Raw genomic sequence first — 22,079 nt, 5'->3', positions numbered from 1 at the left:
TTAAAGACAGTTAAGGAGTGTTGAGAGGACAAATAAAAGCCAAGGAAAGGGCATATAAGGTAGCAAAAGTGAGTGGAAAGCCAGATGATTGGGAAGCTTTTAAAATCCAACAAAAGGCAACATAAGAAGGGAAAAGATTAAATATGAGGGCAGAGTGCTCAATAATATAAAGCAGGATACCAAAAGTTTTTTCAGTTATGTAAAGAGTAAATGGGAGGTGACAGTCGATATTGGATCACTAGAAAATGATACTTCTAAGGCAGTAATGGGGGACAAATAAATGCCAGATGTACTTAATGGGTAAGTTGCACGTCTTCACTGTGGAAGACATTAACAGTGTGCCAAAGCTCTGTGAGTGTCAGGGAGCATGAGTGAGTACCACTGCTATTACAAAGGAAAAAGTGCAAACTCAAAGCTCTTAAGGTGGTTAAGTCAGCTGGACCAGATGGACTACATCCCACAGTCCTGACGGAGGTTGCTGAAGAGATAACAGATGCATTGGTCATGACCTTTCAAGAATCACTTGATTCTGGCATGGTTCTGGAGGACTGAAAGATTGCAAATGACACTCCACTCTTTAAGAAGGGTGGAAAGCAAAAGGAAGGAAATTTATAGACCAGTTAGCCTAACCTCAGTGGTTGAGAAAGTGTTGGAACCTATTATTAAGGATGAGGTTTTTGTTTACTTGGAGACAAATGATAAAATAAGTCAAAGTCAGCATGGCTTCTGTAAGGAAAATCTTGCCTGACAAATCTGTTAGCATTCCTGAGGAAGTAACAAGCAGGCTCGACAAAGGAGAGGCAGTGAATGTCACATATGGATTTTCAGAAGGCATTTGATAAGGTGCCACATATGAAGCTGCTTAACAAGATAAAATCTGATGGCGTTACAGGAAAGATATTGGCACGGATAGAGGAATGGCTGACAGGCAAGAGGCAGCGAGTGGAAATAAAAGGGGCCTTTTCTGGTTGGCTGCCAGTGACTAGTGGTGTTCCTCAAGGGTCAGTATTGGGATTGCTACTTTTTACATTGTTTGTTAATGATTTGGATAATGGAATTGATGGCTTTGAGGCAAAGTTTGAGGATGATATGAAGATAGGTGGAGGGTTAGGTAGTGCTGAGGAAGCAATGCAATTGCAGCAGGACTTGGACAAATTGGAAGAATGGGCAAAAATGTGACAGATGGAATACAGTGTTGGGAAATGTATGATAATGCATTTTTGGTAAAAGGAATGATAGTGCAGATTATTGTCCAAAATGGAGAAGGTTCAAACATCAGAGAAGCAGGGGGACTTTAAGAATCCTTGTACAAGACTTCCAGAAGGTTGATTTATATGTTGAGTCTGTGGTAAAGAAGCCAAATGCAATATTGACATTTACTTCAAGGGGAATAGAATATAAAAGCAAGGAGACAATGCTGAGCCTTTATAAGATACTAGTCGGGCCACACTTGGTGTATTGTCAGCACCTTTGGGCCCCATATCTCAGAAAGGATGTCTTGTCATTGGAAAGAATCTGGAGGAGGTTCACGAGGATGATTCCAGGAATGAAGGTGTTAACATATGAGGAGTGTTTGGCAGCTTTGGGCCTGTATTCACTGGAATTTAGAAGAATGCTGGGGGATGGTGGATGTCGAGAGGATGTTTCCTATGGTGGGGGTATCCAGAACTAGATGGCACGGCATCAAAATTGAGGGGCGCCGCTTTAGACAGAGGGGAGGAGGAATTTCTTTTAGTCAGAGAGGAGTGAATCTGTGGAATGGTCTGCCACAGACTATGGTGCAGGCCAAGACCAGAGGTATATTTAAAGCAGAAATTAATGGTTTCCTGCAACACACATAAAAGTTGCTGGTGGAACTCAGCAGGCCAGGCAGCATCTGTAGGAAGAGGTACAATCGACATTTATCTTAATTCCTCGTCCCATTCTGATATGTCTATCCACGGCCTCCTCTACTGTAAAGATGAAGCCACACTCAGGTTGGAGGAACAACACCTTATATTCCATCTGGGTAGCCTCCAACCTGATGGCATGAATATTGACTTCTCAAATTTCTGCTACTGCCCCAACTCCCCCTCATACCCCATCTGTTATTTATTTATATACACACATTCTTTTTCTCTCTTTCCTTTTTCTCCTTCTGTCCCCCTCACTATACCCCTTGCTTATCCTCTTGCTTTTCCCCCCTCCCCCTTTTCTTTCTCCCTAGGCCTCCTGTCCTATGATCCTCTCATATTCCTTTTGCCAATCAACTGTCCAGCTCTTGGCTCCATCCCTCCCTCTCCTGTCTTCTCCTATCATTTTGGATCTCCCCCTCCCCCTCCCACTTTCAAATCTCTTACTAGCTCTTCTTTCAGTTAGTCCTGACGAAGGGTCTCGGCCCAAAACATCAACTGTACCTCTTCCTACAGATGCTGCCTGGCCTGCTGTGTTCACCAGCAAATTTGATGTGTGTTGCTTGAAATTCCAGCATCTGCAGATTTCCTCGTGTTTGTGTTGGTGGTTTCCTGATTGGTCAGGGCATCAAAGGATATGGCAAAAAGGCAGGTGTATGAGGTTGAGTGGGTTCTGGGTTCAGCATGATGGAATGGTGGAGTGGACTCAATGGACTGAATGGCCTAATTCTGCTCCTATGTCTGATAGTCTTATGGAATGCAACTCAATTGTGTCTCTATCTGCTGGATCCATTGATAGAGCAATTTAAACATTTAAGTATGAATTGTGCTTCAGTTAGGAACTATTTTTGAATGCTTTCTTGTAAGATTTCACAAACAAAATGATTTCTCAGTGCATCATTAAGCCCATTACTGAACTGACAATGCTTGGACAATTTCTTCAATTCAGCCACATATGCTGAAATGAACTCTCCCTCCTTTTGATTCTGTTCATGAAACCTAAAGCCTCTGTAATCAAAAAGCCTTTTGTTTCTAAATGTTCCTGCATTATTCTAACAACATTAACAAAGCTAGTTTTGCTTGATTTGGTTGGAGCAGTCAAACTTCTAATCAAACAGTATGCTTTTAAATCCAATGAAACTCAGCAAAATAAGTACTTGTTTCCATTGGCTATTCCATTTGCTTTCAAAATACTGCTCAATTAGCTCTGTATACATGAGCCAGTTACCCACTGAACAATCAAACACATCTATATTTCCTACACTATCAGTCAGTTCTGCTTTTTTTTTAAATTTATGATTATTATCACTCGGTACTCACTGTTTATGAAACCATGAATCAGTTTGTTCTCTGCCTTTTTTAAAACTCAATCAACTTTCTCCTCTGGTGAAGGAAAAAGAAACATGCTGTGCTGCTTTATTTTTTACTTCACTGTTTTTTGCTGCGTTTTTCCTTATCTCGAAAGTCTCACTGCCCTTCAACAGGTAGGTAGTCATCTCAGGCTCGTTTATCACTCCATCGTCTCTACTGTCAAGTTTTGTAACTCCAAAACATAAAACTGATTAAAAGGAAAACAAAAGAACCAGGAATTCAAGTCTAAATTTGTTTTTCCACTTTTAGCGAGGCACGCACGTATGATGTAGTGACACATTGACGTATGCCATTCATGTACTTTGTACATATAACCATAATGAAATATTTAAACAACAAAAATGCTTAATCAAACAATTATTTATAAAATTACTCATAAATATACAACACTTACAATTACAATACTGGCATCTATCCAGCAGAGAGAAAAACAGCCCATGTATATCCTAGTCACCAAATACAAATTAGACTAATTAGCACCTCATCAGTCTATCTTCATTCATTAGCAAAATGATAAAATGTGTCATCAGTGTTGTCAAGTGACACTTAAGGTTGATTCATACTTGTGCGTACAGACTACACCATAGGCCTGATTTATACTTTTGCGTAGCCCTACGCTGTAGCGAGCATGCATAGTTGTGTCTGCGTTGCTCTGCAATTCACCGCCAAAATGCTAGTTGGCGGAGGGGTTTCTATGCCACTGTGTTGAGTTTCTTCATGAGAGACATGGACAAGGAAATGCATTTCAAATATTTTCGGATGTCGGCAGGTAGATTTGACGATTTGGTTCATCGTCTCCAACCATTTATTTCGCATCAGTGTACAGACATGGCAGAGAAAAGCAACCGGAAATGCGTAGGAGGAAACGCGATGCTACCAAGTGGACTAATCACAATTGTTGCGGTCTGCGTCGCCGTGACGCGTGAGTTACAGTTTTGGGGAGGCGCACGTCACCCTATGGCGTAGGGTTACAGGAAAGATGGAAAGTGTGCAGAAAGTATTTAGAAAGATATTGCTGGAACTAGAGGGCCTGAGTTATTGGGAAAGATTGGTCAATCTGGGTCTTTTTTCCTCAGAAGGTAAGTAACAATCTTCTCCCAGTATAAGGGAATCCAAAGCCAAGGGGCACAGGTTAAGGGTGACAGGGAAAGATTCAAAAAGGGACCTAAGAAGCAACTTTTTCCCGTGCAGAGGGTGGTGAGAATATAGAACGAGCAGTCAAAGGAAATGGTTGAGACAGGTACAATAGTATCATTTAAGAAGCATTTGGATAGGTACATGGAGGGGCTTTTCTTTGAGGGATATGGGCTGAATGCAGCAAACTGGGACTAGTTAGATGGGCACCATAGTTGATGTGGACTTCTTGGGCTGAAGGGCCTAAATCCATGGTATTGTTTTATGACAAAGTGTGCAAGACAGTAAACGGGAAACACAAGAGACTGCAGATACTGCAAATCTGGAGCAATGCACACAAAATGCTGGAGGAACTCAGCAAATCAGACAGCATCAGAGTCTCAGTCTGAAATGCTGATTATTCATTTCCCTCCATAGATACTGCCTGACCTGCTGAATTCCTTCAGCATTTTGTGTGTGATGCAACAGAGCAACATTGTTTCATTGTTGTGTCATTCAACACTGCCCTCCAAAGAGTTCACAGCTCGGTTACCTTGTCATTGAACATAGAACATAGAATAGTACAGCACAGTACAGGCCCTTCAGCCCACAATGTTGTGTCAATTCCATGTAATCTTGTAATCTTATTCAGGAGATCTGTGTGAAGCAAATGGTGTACAGCTCAATTGTATTTACATTGAGGTTGTCTAAAGGTCAATTTACACGGTGATCACAAGATTCCCACAATGTGGGGAAATATCTGTATTCTTACTGAGATGATTTGTTAGTAACTGAGCAACTTTGGGATTTTCACTTGAACGTGGAAGTCCTGAGGTTTCAGTCAGCACTTTGCCACAGTTCAGCTGAATGTGCTCTGATGCGTCGTCTCACTGCTTAACAAGAGAATCTACACTAATGGCTAATGCAAAAACTGTCTCCCTGATATTGCAGAGGAGGGTCAAGTATGTTCACTTAGACATTCTATTTTAAATGGACATTTTAAAATGTTTTAAGTGCCTTGGATGTTTTGTTTTATTGTATAAGTATAAGTTACAATAGCTTATTCAAAAAAATAATTTGAACATTGGAAATTTAAAACAGCCTTTGCAATTTCTTGACTACTATTTAAGGTTTAGTCAGATGCCAAAATGTTTTCATTTTGTTTTTAGAAATAAAATTGATCCTGGCATTCTCAATCCAACATAAATTCAGCACATCATAGAAAGTTTTGTTCCAAAGCATCTGATAGTTCTCTACCTCAAGTTGTTGTATGGTTAACTCCAGATAAGTTTGTTCTTCATTTGAAAGACATAATTTAGAACAGGCAGTTTGCTATTGACCTCAAATTCTAGGCCAATGGCAATTCACCTTCACTGAACTTTAAGAGTCACATCAAATGGTTACAGAATTTAAAACAAACTAGTCCGTGTCTGCCTCAGTGCAAAAGTATGGAAGTGCTTATTCTGATGTCGAGTACTATAATGCGTGTCTTGGATTATTTTAGCTGGTAGTTGCTATAAATCCAAATTTGTGTCTACATTTGAAAGGGACTTGAGAGTTTATAAAACACAGACCTTGCACTTCACGCTAGCAAAGTTTGCATATCTTATTCCAGACACGGAGACTAGAATCAGAAATATTTAAGTTAACTTAGTTAATATTTAAGAAATACTTAGCTGTCAAATCAGGATGTGAAGATAGATTATCATGATTATACAGATCTGCCTATAATCTGTCTGCAAACAAATAAAGGATTTAAAAAGTAAGCAATAAACTCTTAACAAATTTGGCAACATAAACTTGGGGTTCTGTCTCTCTGAATATTTAGTCCTTACTTCTGTATTATTAAAATAGGAAAGAAGTTCTATTGCTTTTGCAGCCCCAATTCCAAACTATAATAGTTAACATTGTTTCAAGCTCTGTCATAGGAGGAAGTTTACGAGATGGACAGAGGAAAAAATTCCCAAGAGTCTGGCCCAGAACCATTCAAAGTGGAGAAGAAACATTCAGTATTCAGAACCTTGAGGCCACATAAAAAGATCATACCTCACAAAGGATGTATCAGCTCACTAATTACCTACCCACTTGTTTGCCCCATGAGCTATCGCTTCTCTATCTATGTAATAGTTCATAGAACAATATAGCATAGATACGGGCCCTTTGGCCCAACCACTCCATGCTGAACATGCAGCCCACCCAGCTAGTCCTAATTTCCTGTGTTCATTCAGCCCATAACCCTGTGGCTCATACACTGGCTTAACCAGTCACCTCATAACCCAGTATGTGCCCATCCCCCACGAGCCATCTGTTGTCGGCCCCCAACCAACACATATTCCACTCTCCCCTCCTACCCCTCCTCACAGTCCCCCACCCTGCTCTCATGACTATACCCCTTCCCCACACGAAGCCACCACAGTGGGCTTCACAGCTCTACAGGTGAGAAGACAGCTGAAACGTCTCAACCCAAGCAAGGCTGCAGGACCGGATGGTGTCAGTATCAGGGTGCTCAAAGCCTGTGCCCCTCAGCTATGTGCAGTACTTCGCCATGTATTCAGCCTGAGCCTGAGGCTCCGGAGGGTTCCTGTATTGTGGAAGACATCCTGCCTCGTCCCTGTGCTGAAGACGCCGCGCCCCAGCGGCCTCAATGACTACAGACTGGTGGCATTGACCTCCCACATCATGAAGACCCTGGAGAGACTTGTTCTGGAGCTGCTCCGGCCTATGGTCAGGCCACACTTAGATCCCCTCCAGTTCGCCTACCAGCCCCGACTAGGAGTTGAGGATGCCATCGTCTACCTGCTGAACCGTGTCTACGCCCACCTGGACAAGCCAGCGAGCACTGTGAGGGTCATGTTTTTTGACTTCTCCAGTGCGTTCAACACCATCTGCCCTGCTCTGCTGGGGGAGAAGCTGACAGCGATGCAGGTGGATGCTTACCTGGTATCATGGATTCTTGATTACCTGATTAGCAGACCACAGTACGTGTGCTTGCAACACTGTGTGTCCGACATAGTGATCAGCAGCACTGGGGCTCCACAGGGGACTGTCTTGTCTCTCTTTCTCTTCACCATTTACACCTCGGACCAACTACTGCACAGAGTCTTGTCATCTTCAGAAGTTTTCGGATGACTCTGCCATAGTTGGATGCGTCAACAAGGGAGATGAGGCTGAGTACAAGGCTACGGTAGGAAACTTTGTCACATGGTGTGAGCAGAATTATCTGCAGTTTAATGTGAAAAAGACTAAGGAGCTGGTGGTAGACCTGAGGAGAGCTAAGGTACCGGTGACCCCTGTTTCCATCTAGGAGGTCAGTGTGGACGGTGGAGGATTACAAATACCTAGGGATATGAATTGAAAATTAAACTGGACTGGTCAAAGAACACTGAGGCTGTCTACAAGAAGGGTCAGAGCCGTCTCTATTTCCTGAGGAGACTGAGGTCCTTTAACATCTGCCGGACGATGCTGAGGATGTTCTACGAGTCTGTGGTGGCCAGTGCGATCATGTTTGCTGTTGTGTGCTGGGGCAGCAGGCTGAGGGTAGCAGACACCAACAGAATCAACAAACTCATTCGTAAGGCCAGTGATGTTGTGGGGATGGAACTGGACTCTCTCACGGTGGTGTCTGAAAAGAGGATGCTGTCTAAGTTGCATGCCATCTTGGTCAATGTCTCCCATCCACTACATAATGTACTGGGTGGGCACAGGAGTACATTCAGCCAGAGACTCATTCCACCGAGATGCAACACTGAGCGTCATAGGAAGTCATTCCTGCCTGTGGCCATCGAACTTTACAACTCCTCCCTTGGAGGGTCAGACACCCTGAGCCAATAGGCTGGTCTTGGACTTATTTCATAATTTACTGGCATAATTCACATATTACTATTTAACTATTTATGGTTTTATTACTATTTATTATTTATGGTGCAACTGTAACGAAAACCAATTCCCCCGAGATCAATAAAGTATGACTATGACTATGGTTATGACTAAACTTGAGTGAGTGCAAGTCATTCTTGATCGCAATGGGCTGCTGAAGAACAAAAGAAAGAAAGAATCCAATAGGAAATTCAGCTGCACTTTCACTACCTGTCAGCATGTACAGAAGAGCTTATATATATATTTTGGCAAAGGTAGCTAAGTCCATGAAGGATAAAGAATAGGAGGACATAGAAAAAAAAACTAGTAAAATTGGAACAGAAGCACTGGCCCTGGCCCAATAGTCCAATGCCCCATTTCTGTATTCTAGATAAGATGTATTCCGTATTTTTTAACCTGGATACTCAAAGAATGAAACCTATTCGCCAGTTAATTATACAATTCCCAATGGGAAAGTTATAAATGTATTTCTGCCAGCAAACAAGCCACCAGATACCTAATTAATATAGGCATTCAGCCAGCTTTTTGAATTGAATAATTCAACACCAAAGTGACATGACAGCAAAAGGAAAAGCTATCCTAGTCCTCAAGACCAATTGCAGACAAGACTGCAAGATGGCATAGAGCTCAATCATTGAGTTAGTAATTAAGTGAAAGTATGAAATAGATTTCATCCAGGATATCCAAATGTATGTATATACGATCAGCTCCAGCACATCCGCAACCTAGTGTCTCTCATTCATAGAATCCTATTCCTCATCTTGTCCAGAAATTGTAAGGGATTGAAAAATTCGAGATCCAATATCTAATGTTCTTTGGTGCTCTCAGTTGTTGTTGAGTAGTTTGTCACTTTAAGGGCTTACAGGAACGATCATGATTATGCATCAGGAAGCCAGTGAAACGTCAGTAAAACAATGAACATTAATACTCATACAGACGACTCTCTGCTTTTGATATTTTTTCTCTAAATTTAAGGGATATATCTGAACTTAATAATGTACCATAATATTAATGAGCTTTCATTTGCAGCCAGAACAATTATGTAAAATGTCTAGAACAGCCATATCAAAATCAGGAATGCTGTATAAATGAACATGTTAAAATCCAGGTGCTCAAATGTATAATCCATATCCATTGGCCAGGCATCCTTCTGATGAAAGCTGAAGTATTTGTTTAAACTGTACATAATTCAGACCTGGAAATTTATTACATCACATAAAACTAAGGATTTACTGAAAAACATTTTACCAAACCTGTAATAGTTGTGTGGCAGTTGTTCTTTGCTCTGGATTCTTCACTAGACACTTCTTAACAAAATCTGTGAACTCATCTGACCAAAGTTCTGGCTTCCGGAATGTTGGTGGTGGGTTGGTGGGAATCATAAAAATAGCCTATTTTAAAAGAGAAAAGGAAGGGGAAAATCAGTTGGACACGGAAATCAGCATCATCTGAGTTTTAGTGCAGTCAAACAAACAAATCCTTTAATTCACCTTTTCTATCTTACTGTAAATCTGATGTATAAACCTTTTACAGCTCTAGAATTTCTATCAGGAATGAGGTTCAGGAAACAAGTCCATCTGCAACCAATGTAACTATTTCCCATTAAATTTCCTCTGTGCAAACTGAGCTTCATTGACCACTTCATGCTTTATTTTTATCTATTATTGTTTATCAGTCTCCAGAGAAACTTTCCATTTTTAACCTGCTTAGTAGAACTAAAGAGCCTTCCTGAACAGATAAAAACTAACAAAGTGCTGTTTCGTGCCAGGGTCATTTCCCACCTCAGTAATTACTCCCACTGATTCTTATTTTTTGAGAATACAGTTGATGAATTAACCAAATCTCTACTTCCAAATAAATTACAAACTGACTTATAAGCCTTATTATTGTTTGTTATGCTTTCCACAGTTTCTGTGATATAACTATACCATTCAATTTCCTTCAGAAGGATAATTTATTTTATTTGTTTTTATTTTAGAGATATAGCACAGTAAAAGGTGCTCCTGGCCATTCAATTACGTTTGTACATCCCTGTGACTAATTGACCGAGTAATTCATACATCTTTGGAATATGGGAAGAAACAAGAGCACCTGGAAGAAACCCACACAGTCACAGGGAGAATGTAGAAATTCCTTACTGAGAGTGGTGGAAATGAACTCAGGTTGCTGGTGCTGTAATAGGATTACAGTAGCTATGTTACCATGCCACCTTTGATCAATTTTCAATTTCCTCAAATTAATAGCCACTCACTGATCATCATACCATTAGTCTATATATCTGCAACCATGTTCATTTGTGCTAACCATTTTAAAATCACACTATTTGAGTTTAATTGAAGTTATGGGAAATAACACATTAGTACAATGAACTTACATATTCATAATCCATTTTGATTTCAACAACAATCTCGCTTTCAGCATCAGTATCACCAATGAATTAATTGTGACTTCAGAAAGGGTAAGTTGGGAGAATAGACATCAGTCTTCACTGAGGGGTCAGCAGTGGAAAAGATGAGCAGCTTCAAGTTCCTGGGGATCAATGTCTAAGGATCTATCCTGGGCCCAACATGTTCAGGAAACATGATTAAGGCATACCAATGGCTATACTTCATTAGGTGTTTGAGGAGAGAAGCTGCAAAGGGTTGTAGACTCAAGCAGCTCCATCATGGGCACAACCCTTCAAAGGCATCTTCAAAAGGCAGTGTCTCAGGAAGGCAGCATTCATCTTTAAAGACCCTCACAATCAGGGACATGCCTTCTTCTCATTACTACCATCGAGTAGGAGGAACAGGTACGTGAAGACAGACACTCAACATTCTAAAAACAGTTTCTTCTCCTCTGCCAACAGATTTCTGACTCGTCCATGAACCCACAAACACTTCGTCACTATATTGCTCACTTTTTCACTCTTCTTAAGATATTTCTTATTGTTGGTTCAACCTCTCACTGCTACAGGCAGAAATTCCCACTTGCTTCATTAAGGCAACAATTATACCAGTGCCTAAGAAGAATAATGTAAGCTGCCTTAATGACCATCACCCAGTAGCACTCATATCTACAGTGTTGAAATGCCTTGAGAAATTGGTCATGACGAGACTGAACTTCTGCCTCAGCACGGACCTGAACCCATTGCAATTTGCCGATCACCACAATAGGTCAACGGCAGTTGCAATCTCAATGGCTCTTCATACGGTGTTAGACCACCTGGACAACACAAACACCTATGTCAGGATTTTGTTCATCGACTATAGTTCAGCATTTAATACCATCACTCCCATAATCCTGAATGAGAAGTTACAGAACCTGGGCCTCTGTACCTCTCTGCAATTGGATCAGGATCAGAATCAGGTTTATTATCGCCGGCATGTGACGTGAAATTTGTTAACGCAGCAGCAGCAGTTCAATGCAATACATAATCTAGCAGAGAGAAAAAAAATGAAATAAAACATAATAATAAATAATCAAGTAAATCAATTACGTATATTGAATAGATGTTTATAAAATGTGCAAAAACAGAAACACTGTATATTAAAAAAGTGAGGTAGTGTCCAAAGCTTCAATGTCCATTCAGGAATTGGATAGCAGAGGGGAAGAAACTGTTCCTGAATCACTGAGTGTGTGCCATCAGGCTTCTGTATCTCCTTCCTGATGGTAACAATGAGAAAAGGGCATGCCCTGGTTGCTGGAGGTCCTTAATAATGGACCCTGCCTTTCTGAGACACCATTCCCTAAAGATGTCCTGGGTACTTTGTAGGCTAGTGCCAAGATGGAGCTGACTAGATTTACAACCTTCTACAACTTCTTTCAGTCCTGTACAGTAGCCCCTCCATACCAGACAGTGATGCAGCTTGTCAGAATGCTCTCCACAGTACATCTATAGAAGTTTTTGAGTGTATTTATTGACATGCCAAATCTCTTCAAACTCCTAATAAAGTATAGCCACTGTCTTGCCTTCTTATGACTACATTCATATGTTGGAACCAGGTTAGGTCCTCAGAGATCTTGACACCGAGGACACAATCTGTGCGGATTGGTGATAACATCTACTCCTTGTTGACGACCAACACTGGTGCACCTCATGGGTATGTACTTAGCCCACTGCTCTACTCTCTATATACTGTGGCATGCAAAAGTTTGGGCACCCCGGTCAAAATTTCTGTTACTGTGAATAACTAAGCGAGTAAAAGATGAACTGATTTCCAAAAGGCATAAAGTTAAAGATGACACATTTCTTCAATATTTTAAGCAAGAAAACTTCTTTATTTCCATCTTTTACAGTTTCAAAATAACAAAAAAAGAAAAGGGCCCAAAGCAAAAGTTTGGGCACCCTGCATGGCAGCACTTAGTAACACTCCCTTTGGCAAGTATCACAGCTTGTAAACGCTTTTTGTAGCCAGCTAAGAGTCTTTCAATTCTTATTTGGGGGATTTTTGCCCATTCTTCCTTGCAAAAGACTTCCAGTTCTGTGACCAGGGCTGCCCAAACTTTTGCATGCCACAGTACCTATGACTGTGTGGCTAGGCATAGCTAAAAAACTATCTATAAATTTGCTGATGATACAACCATTGTTGGTAGAATCTCAGATGGTGATGAGAGGGCGTACAGGAGCAAGATATGCCAACTAGTGGAGGGTGTCGCAGCAACGACCTGGCACTCAACATCAGTAAGACCAAAGAGCTGATTGTGGACTTCAGGAAGGGTAAGACAAAGGAACACATACCAATCCTCATAGAGGGATCAGAAGTGGAGAGAGTGAGCAGTTTCAAGTTCCTGGGTGTCAAGATCTCTGAGGACCTCACCTGGTCCCAACATATCGATGCAGCTATAAAAAAGGTAAGACAGTGACTATACTCATTAGGAGTTGGAAGAGATGTGGTATGTCAACAAAAACATTCAAAAATATCTGTAGATGTACCGTGGAGGGCATTCTGACAGGCTGCATCACTGTCTGGTTGGGGTGGTGGGGGAGCTACTGCACAGGACTGAAATAAGCTGCAGAGGGTTGAAAATTTAGTCAGCTCCATCTTGGGCACTGGCCTACAAAGTACCCAGGACATCTTTAGGGAGCGGTGTCTCAGAAAGGCAGCATCCATTATTAAGGACCTCCAGCACCCAGGGCATGTCCTTTTCTCACTGTTACCATCAGGTAGGAGGTACAGAAGCCTGAAAGTACACCACTCAGCGATTCAGGAACAGCTTCCGTTGAACATTACCTCACTTTTTTAATATATATTACTTTTGTTTTTTGCACAATTTTAATCTATTCAATATATGTATAAAGTAATAAATTTATTTATTCTTTTTCTCTTTTCTATAATATCTATTGCATTGAACTGCTGCTGTTAAGTTAACAAATTTCATGAAACATGCTGGTGATAATAAACCTGATTCTGATTCTGAGAGTGTGCAGCCTGAAGGTCTGAAGACAGGGCGTGAGCCCAGGATCAACCCAATTTCTTCTCTCTGACTGAGTCGTCAAGCAAGATTGAAGCCAATGAGGACAAGAGTAGAGGATGGGAGGTGGGGTGTTCAGCGCTGTCTGTCTGCGTTTGACCAGCCGTCCTCTCCCTCTTACTAGCTGCTTTCGAAGGAAAGGGCAGGAGGCTTGGGATTCATATTGCAAGGATTGATCGGTGAGGCTGGGGACTCGTTTTGGGGGACTTCGAGGTTCATGTTGCATGTGTTTTTGGATTCTCGTTATTCATTTTTTTGCTGTTTTTAAGCAGTTTGATCAATGTGGACCTGGGCACTTCAGTGAAGAATGCACCCTGTGGTCGGTTAGTGGTGCAGCATTGAACTGAACTAAACTCAATACTACTGGACTCCTGGTTTGGCGTTTGATATTCTGTGTTGTTCACTCATTTTTTACTGTTTTTACTATCTGGTTTTTTTGCGCTTGGTGTTTTCTGGAATGGGTTCCATGGTGTTTCTTTGTTTCTTTGCTTTGTGGCTGCCTGTGGGAGGATGAATCTTGGAGCTCTATTCTGTATAAATGCTTTAATAATAAATGTACTTTGAATCTTGTTGTAACTTGTAGTTTTTTAATATATGGAACTGTAATGCGCCACAAAACATCAAATTTCGTGAGATATATCAGTAGTAATAAATTTGATTCTGACTCTAAATTGTTGTAATTTATTTTTACCTCTGCAGGATGACAATATTGAGATGCATAAAGGTGAACTCAATATACTAAATATTCTTACTATAGTTACCTCACCATACTAAGAGCTTGGGAGAAGGTTAACAAGGGGATGTAAAGATGGTCAAACCAAGCCAAAGGTCCTCTGTGCTCTTATCCACATCTGAAGATTGATAAAAACTGCCTTGTTTGCTGATTAACCTGTAATTTGAGTCTAATGCCTTAAAGGTGAACTCCAATATGGAGAGTGGGTAAAGGACATGGATAGATCATGTATCACATTTATGAAAGACCCTCAAGCAGCATTTCCTCCACATCAGCTATTAAATAGGGCTTTATGATGAGTTTCTCTCTCAATGATCTATGGCTTTCCTTTCCTTTTGGGTTTACTTCTATCTTCTTTCTCCTCCAGCAAAGCTCAATCACAATTGAGTCTTTCTACAAACCATATCAATCTTATTCTTTTGCTTAATATATTCAATGGAGATCACAGATTACTGTGAGCTTACCATGAAAATTGTAAATACCATAAATGAACTGAGAATCTGTCTAAACTTTCATTTTGTTTACTTTCCTCCATAGTTATTGAGAAAAGTCTTGAATCCTTGGTTGCTTTACATTTGCTATTAAACTTTGTGTGAAACTATAACAGCTTTAGTTTCTCCATTGATCTTCCAATATAATGATTATGGTGTTAAACTTCTTGAATAAGTTACAAAACCAGCAAACTTTAATTTCATAATTGATTTCCCAATAAAAAAGAGAAGTGTCCCAATCATCACAAATTGGGCACACTGAAGGATTTTGTGGTTTTTGTAAAATGCCACATCTTAACAGTTTTCTAAAAGTACAAAGAACAAGTTGAAAATAGCACAGCATTACCAATTAGAACCACAAGAGGCTGCCAAAATATGAAGACTTACTGGCAGCTTTTCATGGCCAACAAAAAACAACGCAATCGCACAACCTTAAAAGCTAATACATTTTATACTGTAATATGAAGATTTGGGCACTACCTTTAATAAGACCAAAGCAAAAGTCCATCCCTTAGATGTAGAAATTAGCATTCTTTAAAGTAAAATTTTAACTCAAATCTGTAATCATTGGGGATAAACAAGTGATTCCACTTCAGAGGCTAGAAATCTGAAATAAAAAGCAAAACTGCTGGAAATGCTCATCAGGCCAGGCTACATCAGCGGGAAGAGAAATGGAGCTAATGTTTTAGGTCAAAGACTCCATCAGATTGGGAGGGATACAAAAGAAGGTTGCAAAGCTGAAGAGAGGGTTGGGGGAAGGGAATATGTCTCTGACAGGGTATAACTGGTGTGCTAAGGGATAGGCTGTAGACAAAGTTAACTGATCAATGAGTGAATTGAAGCAGTTAGAAAGTGAGAGCGAAAACAAAAAATAGATAAAAGGATGTGGAAGTTGAGAACACAGTGCTTTAAGACAGATCAGGTTGAATATATCTCACACTCCCAGAAAGAAAAAAAGAAGAAACAACAATAGAAATGAGCCAATATCACAAATGGATGACAATCAAGTGACCTGAAACTCTCAAATTCAACATTGAGTCCAGAAGGCTATAACGCGCCCAGACAGAAGATGAAGTGCAGCTTCTCAAGCCTGTATTGAGCCTTGTACTTAGGAAGCTGCGTGACATCAGATGGCAGGTGCGACTTGAACATCAAAAGAAGAATAGGGATGGCAAAAGACACCTTTATGAGAATGAAGAGTATACTGACCAATACTAAACTAGGCATGACAACCCACCTCAGAGTACTGAAATGTTACATTTATCCAGTTATGTTATATGGCTCAGAATGTTAGACAATATCTAGTAACATGAGGGAACAAATTGTAGCAGCAGAGATGTGGTGTTTGAGGAAGATGCAAAGAATATCATGGACAAAACGAATATCTAATGATGATGTCATGAACAGAGCAAACACAAAAAGAGAAATAATGTATGAGATCATGAACAGGCAACGTAACTTCATTGAACGTGTGATTAGGAAAGAGGAGTTAGAATGCACAGTAATTATGGGAAAGATTGAAGGGAAGAAAGCAAGAGGAAGACAAAGACAAATGATGATGGAGACAGCAGCCAGAGAATTGGAAATGAATACCAATGAATTGATACACTTAACCCGAAACAGGAATGTGTGGGCCATGGCAGTCAAAGCTCAAACTGGGCATGGCACCTGACAATGATGATAATTGAGCCTTAATACAATAGAACAGGCCGACAAGTCAGAGTGGCAGTGGGATAGAGGATTAAAGAAGCTGGCAATGGGAAGCATTTTGCAAAACTCTGTTTGTCTTTCCTTCCAGTATAGACAAGCCCACAATGTGAATGCAGTATGCTGGATTGGAAGAAGTTCAAATTAATCATTGGTTCACCTGAAAATACTGTTCAGGTCCTCAATAATGGGAAACAAAGAGGTGAAAGGAGAAGTATGCATTACCTGTGGATGCAAGGGTTAAGTGCCATAAGAGGAGGAATGAGTGCCAGGAAATGGAGGATTGACTAGGAAACTCTGAAAGGAGTGGTCAGAGAAATGCTAAAAAGGGAAAAGGAAGTAGATGTGGTGTAATGTCCTGACCATAGATGTAGCTACAGTTCAAAATTCAAAGTAAATTTATTATCAAGGTATGTATATGTCACCATCTACTACCTTGAAATTTATTTTCTTGCGGGTATTCACAGTAGATACAAAGAGATACAATGGAATCAATGAAAAACTAAAAAAGACAAATTGTACAAATAAAAGTAAGTAAATAAATAAATAAATAAATAAATAAATATTAAATCTTTTTGAGAACATGAGTTGTAGAGTCCTTGAAAGTGAGTCCATAAGTTATGGAATCAGTTCATTGTTGAGGTAAGTGAAGTTAATCATACTGGTTCAGGACTCTGATGGTTGAAAGGTAGCAAATATTTCTGAACCTGGTGGTAAGGCTCCTGTACCTCCTTCCTGAGGGCAACAGCAAGAATAGGGCATGGCCTGGATGGTGGGGGTCCTGAATAATGGATGCTACTTCCTTGTGGTAGCACTCCTTGTACTTATTCTCAATAGTGGGGAGGGCTTTTCCTGAGATGGACAGGGCAGTATCCACTTCTTTTTGGAGGCTTTTCTGTTCATGGGTATTAGTGTTTCCATACCAGGCTGTGAAGCAACTAGTCAGAATGCTCACCACTGTACATCTATAGAGGTTTGTCAAAGTTTTAGATGTCATGTCGAATCTGCGCAAACTTTTATATATATTAAAAAAAATCGAGGTGCTGCTATGCCTTCTCTATAATGGCACTAATGTGCTGGTCCCAGGACCAATCTCTGAAATGATAATGCCAAAGAATTTAATGTTACTTATCCTCTCCACCTCCAATCCCCTAATGAGGACTGGCTCACAGACCTCCAGTTTCCTCCTCTTATCGTCAACAACCAGCTCTTTGGTTTTTGTAACGTCGAGTGAGAGGCTGTTGCTGTGGTACTATTTAACCATTGTTTCAATCTCCCTCCAATATGTCAATTTGTCATCAACTTTGATTTGGCCAACAGTGCTGTCGTCAGCAAACTTGAATAAGGCATTGGAGCTGTACTTAGCCTCACAGTCATAAATACAAAGCGAGTAGAGCAGGGGGCTAAGCACGTTGTTTTCTGCTGATAGTGATTGTGGAGGAGGCGTTGGTGTCAATTTGAATTGACTGGGATCTGCAAGTGAGGAAATTGAGGATCCAGTTGCACAAGGAGGTATTGAAGTCTAGGTCTTGGAGCTTATTGAATAGTTCTGAGGGGATGATCGTGTCCAGATGTTCCAGGGGTGAGTGAAGAGCCAATAAAATAGCATTTGCTGTTGATCTATTGTAACACTAAGCAAATTTAAGTAGATCTAAGTCACTCCTCAGGCAGGAGTTAATATGTTTGATGACCAACCTCTCAAAGCACTTCATCTCAGTGGATTCAAGTGCTCCTGGACAATATTCATTGAGACAGGTTACCACATTCTTCTTGGGCACTGGTATGATTGAAGGTGGGTACCTGAGACTGCTGAACCAAGAGGTTAAAGATGTCAGTAAACACTCCCGCCAGTGGAGTAGCACAGGTCTTCAGTACTTGGCCAGGTACACTGCCTGGGCCAGATGCTTTCTGTGGATTCACCCTCCAACAGATGCTCTCTCATCACAGAGTCGTTGGGGGCTCCAGGAGTTTCTTAAGTTGCCTCCGAGTTCTGACAGTCAAAGTGAGCATGAAAAACATTGAGCTCATCTGGGAGCAAACCCTTGTTGTCATATATGTCACTTGGTTTTACTTTGTAGAACATGATAGCATTCAAGCCCTGCCACAGCTGTTAAGCATCCCTCCGTGATTCAGGTTTGGTCCAAATTGTCACTTTGCATGTGAGATTGCTTTCTACAGGTTACTATCTGGACCTCTTACATGCTCCTTGATGGCCAGACCTGAATGCAACTGATCGAGGCTTCAACAGATTGCAGATCTCTTAGTTCATCCAGAGCTTCTGATAAGGTAGACCCGAATGATTTTGTGGAGACGCACTCATCCCCAAGTGCCTTTACAGTCCATGAAAATCTAGGCATATTCACTCAAACCCTCTGATGAGTCCTTGAACATGGCCTAGTCCACTGACTCAAAGCAATCCCGTAGCCACTCCATTGCCTCCCACAACCACCTCTTAATTGTCCCTACATCGAGTGCCTAGCTCTTCAGCCTCTGCCTGTATGCAGATGGGCCCCCTTGTGCTCCAGGTGATACGCTGATGACAATTGGGCAGAGATTTCTTGAAGCTAGCCTAACTGAACTCCCCACCAAGGATCTGAAAATGCTTGGGGTAGGCTGTTCCTTGTTTCACCTCATTCCACCGAGATGCAACACAGAGTGTCATAGAAAGTCATTCCTGCCTGTGGCCATCAAACTTTACAGCTCCTCCCTTGGAGGGTCAGACACCCTGAGCCGATAGGCTGGTCCTGGACTTATTTCCTGGCATAATTTACATATTACTATTTAAATATTTATGCTTTTATTACTATTTATTATTTATGGTGCAACTGTAACGAAAACCAATTTCCCCCGGGATCAATAAAGTATGACTATGACTATTTCCTAATCATGACACTCAATTCATCGAGTGTTTGCTTAACATCTGTCTTTAGCAGTATATAAACTGCAATCAGGATCACAGCAAAGAACTCTCTCAGTAAGTAGAACAGTTGGTGCTTAATCATTAGATGTTCCAGGTTGGGATAACAAGACCTGTCTTTATCATTGGGTATGTGGAATAGTCTTTGTTTCAACTCCCTGCTGGTCCACTCTTTCAACTCTCCTTCTGGTGGAATCGATTACTGCTTTGGTACTGCTTTCTTCCTGTACTCATGCAGAACTCAATAATTTGATTACTTTTGCTGCCAATTTCCATCTTGTCCATACCATCACTTAATCAATCTCTTTTCTGGATCTCTTGGTCTCTATCTCAGGAGCTGGACGAGCAACTAACATCCATTACATGCTTACTGACTCCTTCAGTTATCTCAACCACACTTCTCCCCACACTGCTTCCTATTTCCACCATCTCCATTGTATTTGCTTTGATTTTCCATACATATTCCTCTGAAATGTCTTCCTTGTTCCTGAGGCATGGCTTCCCCTCTACCATTGTTAATAAAGGCCTTGGCCACAGGTCATCAATTTCTCAGCCTTCTACTCTCACCACCTCTCCTCCAGGTCAGAACAAGAGCAGAGTTCCCCTGAGTATTTCCTTCCACCCCACCAAAGTATGCATTTAATAGATCATAATCCATAATTCCCACCACCATCAGAAAGATTGCACCACCAGACACATCTTCTTCGCTTTATTTTTCAGCTTTTTGCAGGGACTAGTCCCTGGTTCATTATTCCATTCCCAGTAACAACTCCCTACTTACAATATTTTTCTTGTTATTGGCAGTAATGCAACTCTTGTGCTTTTACCTGTTCTCCTACCACCACCCTGGGACCAAACAACCTTTCCAAGTGAAGCAATAATTTACTTTATTTCTTCCAGTCTAGTGGACTACGCTCAAACATAGTCTCCTTCACATTGGAGAAACCACATGCAAATCATGTGATCACTTTGCAACAAAACACCCAAGTTCAGTCCATGGGGGTGACCCTGAGTTTCCCATTTTCTACAATTTTTATTCTCCATCCTACTCAAACTTCAGTCTATGGCCTCCTGTTATGTTACAATAATCCCAAATACAAACCTGAGGAACAGCACCTCATCTTCCACCTGGGTACACAGCAGCCTTCTGGAATCAATATGGAATTCTACATATTCAAGCTACTTGAGCTCTGCCCTTATCAGTGAAACATCTGTGGAGTGACAGTTAACTCAGTTGTTCGTTATTTTTTCCCTTCTTACTTTCATTTTATCATTTTCTCCTCTCTGGTAATTGTGGACACGCTCAGTATAAAGTGCTGGTCATGTCTTCTTTCTCTATTTTGCAATTGCTATGTTCTTTTGTCTACGTTCTCAGTCTCTAAGTCCTCTCATTCAATCATTGACCAAATAACTTTCTTTACAGCATTTCCTCTTAGTCACCCGGTGACGTTCACCCCCACCCCACCCCCTTTTATAGTTTAACAAGCTTTTGTTTCTTTCACAGTTCTGACAAAAGATCTTCCAAATGTACTACCAGCGCTGAAGCAGAGAGACAGAACAGTAAAACTGTATGCAAATTTCCAACAAGGGAAATGCAGTGAAAGAGTAACAGGGATATTTCATTTAACCAACTATTAACTGGGAAACAATCTGTGTCAGATACATATAAAGGTCACAGAATTTCTGCATTACATTCAGGAGAACTCTTCTACCCAGTGTAGCAATCCTAACAAGAGCGGTAGGGAATTGGGGAATCCAGAATTGACAATTGACAGTTCTAGATTTATTTTAAGAAATGGGAGTTGAACAAATGGAAGAACTATCAATGATTAAGATAAGATTAACTTTATTTGTCACATGTACATTGAAACACACTGAAATGTGTCATATGTGTCAACATCCAACACAGTCTGAGGATGTGCTAGGGGCAAGCCAGCATGTGTCACCATGCTTTCAGCACCAACATAGAATGCCCACAAACTACTCAACCTAACCTGTGCATCTTTGGATTGTGGGAGGAAAACCGAGCAGTCACGGGAAGAATGTATAAACTCATTACAGACAAAGCCGGGAATTGAACCCTATTCGGTGATTGCTGGTGTTGTAAAGGAGTGCGCCAACCGCTTTTTTTTTACTTGGGATTATTAATTGAATTTAACTTCCAGAAAATTAAATCTCTTAATTTTCTATCCAGACCTCTAGGTGACTGTCCACTATCGTAACTGTTGAGCCACCATTCATCTCTAACCATATTCACAGGTGAAATGGTTTCAAGAGGCAGTGATCTGGAGAAGTAATTCTAAAGCTTAGAAGCTTGGTGGCCTTAGTGGTGGAGTGAGCAAATTTGAGGATAATGAAGAAGCTGGAACTGATAAGATTCTCAATATGTCATAATTGCAAAGATAGATAGAGATGTAGCCAGAGACATCTTTGTTTGAGGACTTCAATAGTTTGAGGACTTCAAATTATAACATTGTTTAATCAGAAAATAGTAAGGGCAACTACAGAGGTAAATGAGTCTTGAG

General features: G+C 40.8%; 1 protein-coding gene across 3 annotated transcripts in view; it reads right to left on the bottom strand.

The window, feature by feature from the left end:
- stk3 (serine/threonine kinase 3 (STE20 homolog, yeast)) overlaps positions 1-22,079 on the bottom strand; it is a 581,025-nt gene that overhangs the window by 213,234 nt on the left and 345,712 nt on the right. For all 3 annotated transcript variants that reach the window (XM_063059845.1, XM_063059836.1, XM_063059856.1), the window contains exon 7: positions 9,506-9,643. In XM_063059845.1, the coding sequence (XP_062915915.1) occupies positions 9,506-9,643 (138 nt within the window). The remainder of the gene's footprint in view (positions 1-9,505; positions 9,644-22,079) is intronic.

Source organism: Mobula hypostoma, chromosome 1 (genome assembly GCF_963921235.1).
Source record: "Mobula hypostoma chromosome 1, sMobHyp1.1, whole genome shotgun sequence".
NCBI classification, from domain to species: domain Eukaryota; kingdom Metazoa; phylum Chordata; class Chondrichthyes; order Myliobatiformes; family Myliobatidae; genus Mobula; species Mobula hypostoma.
This window is presented reverse-complemented; position numbering and strand designations above follow the sequence as displayed.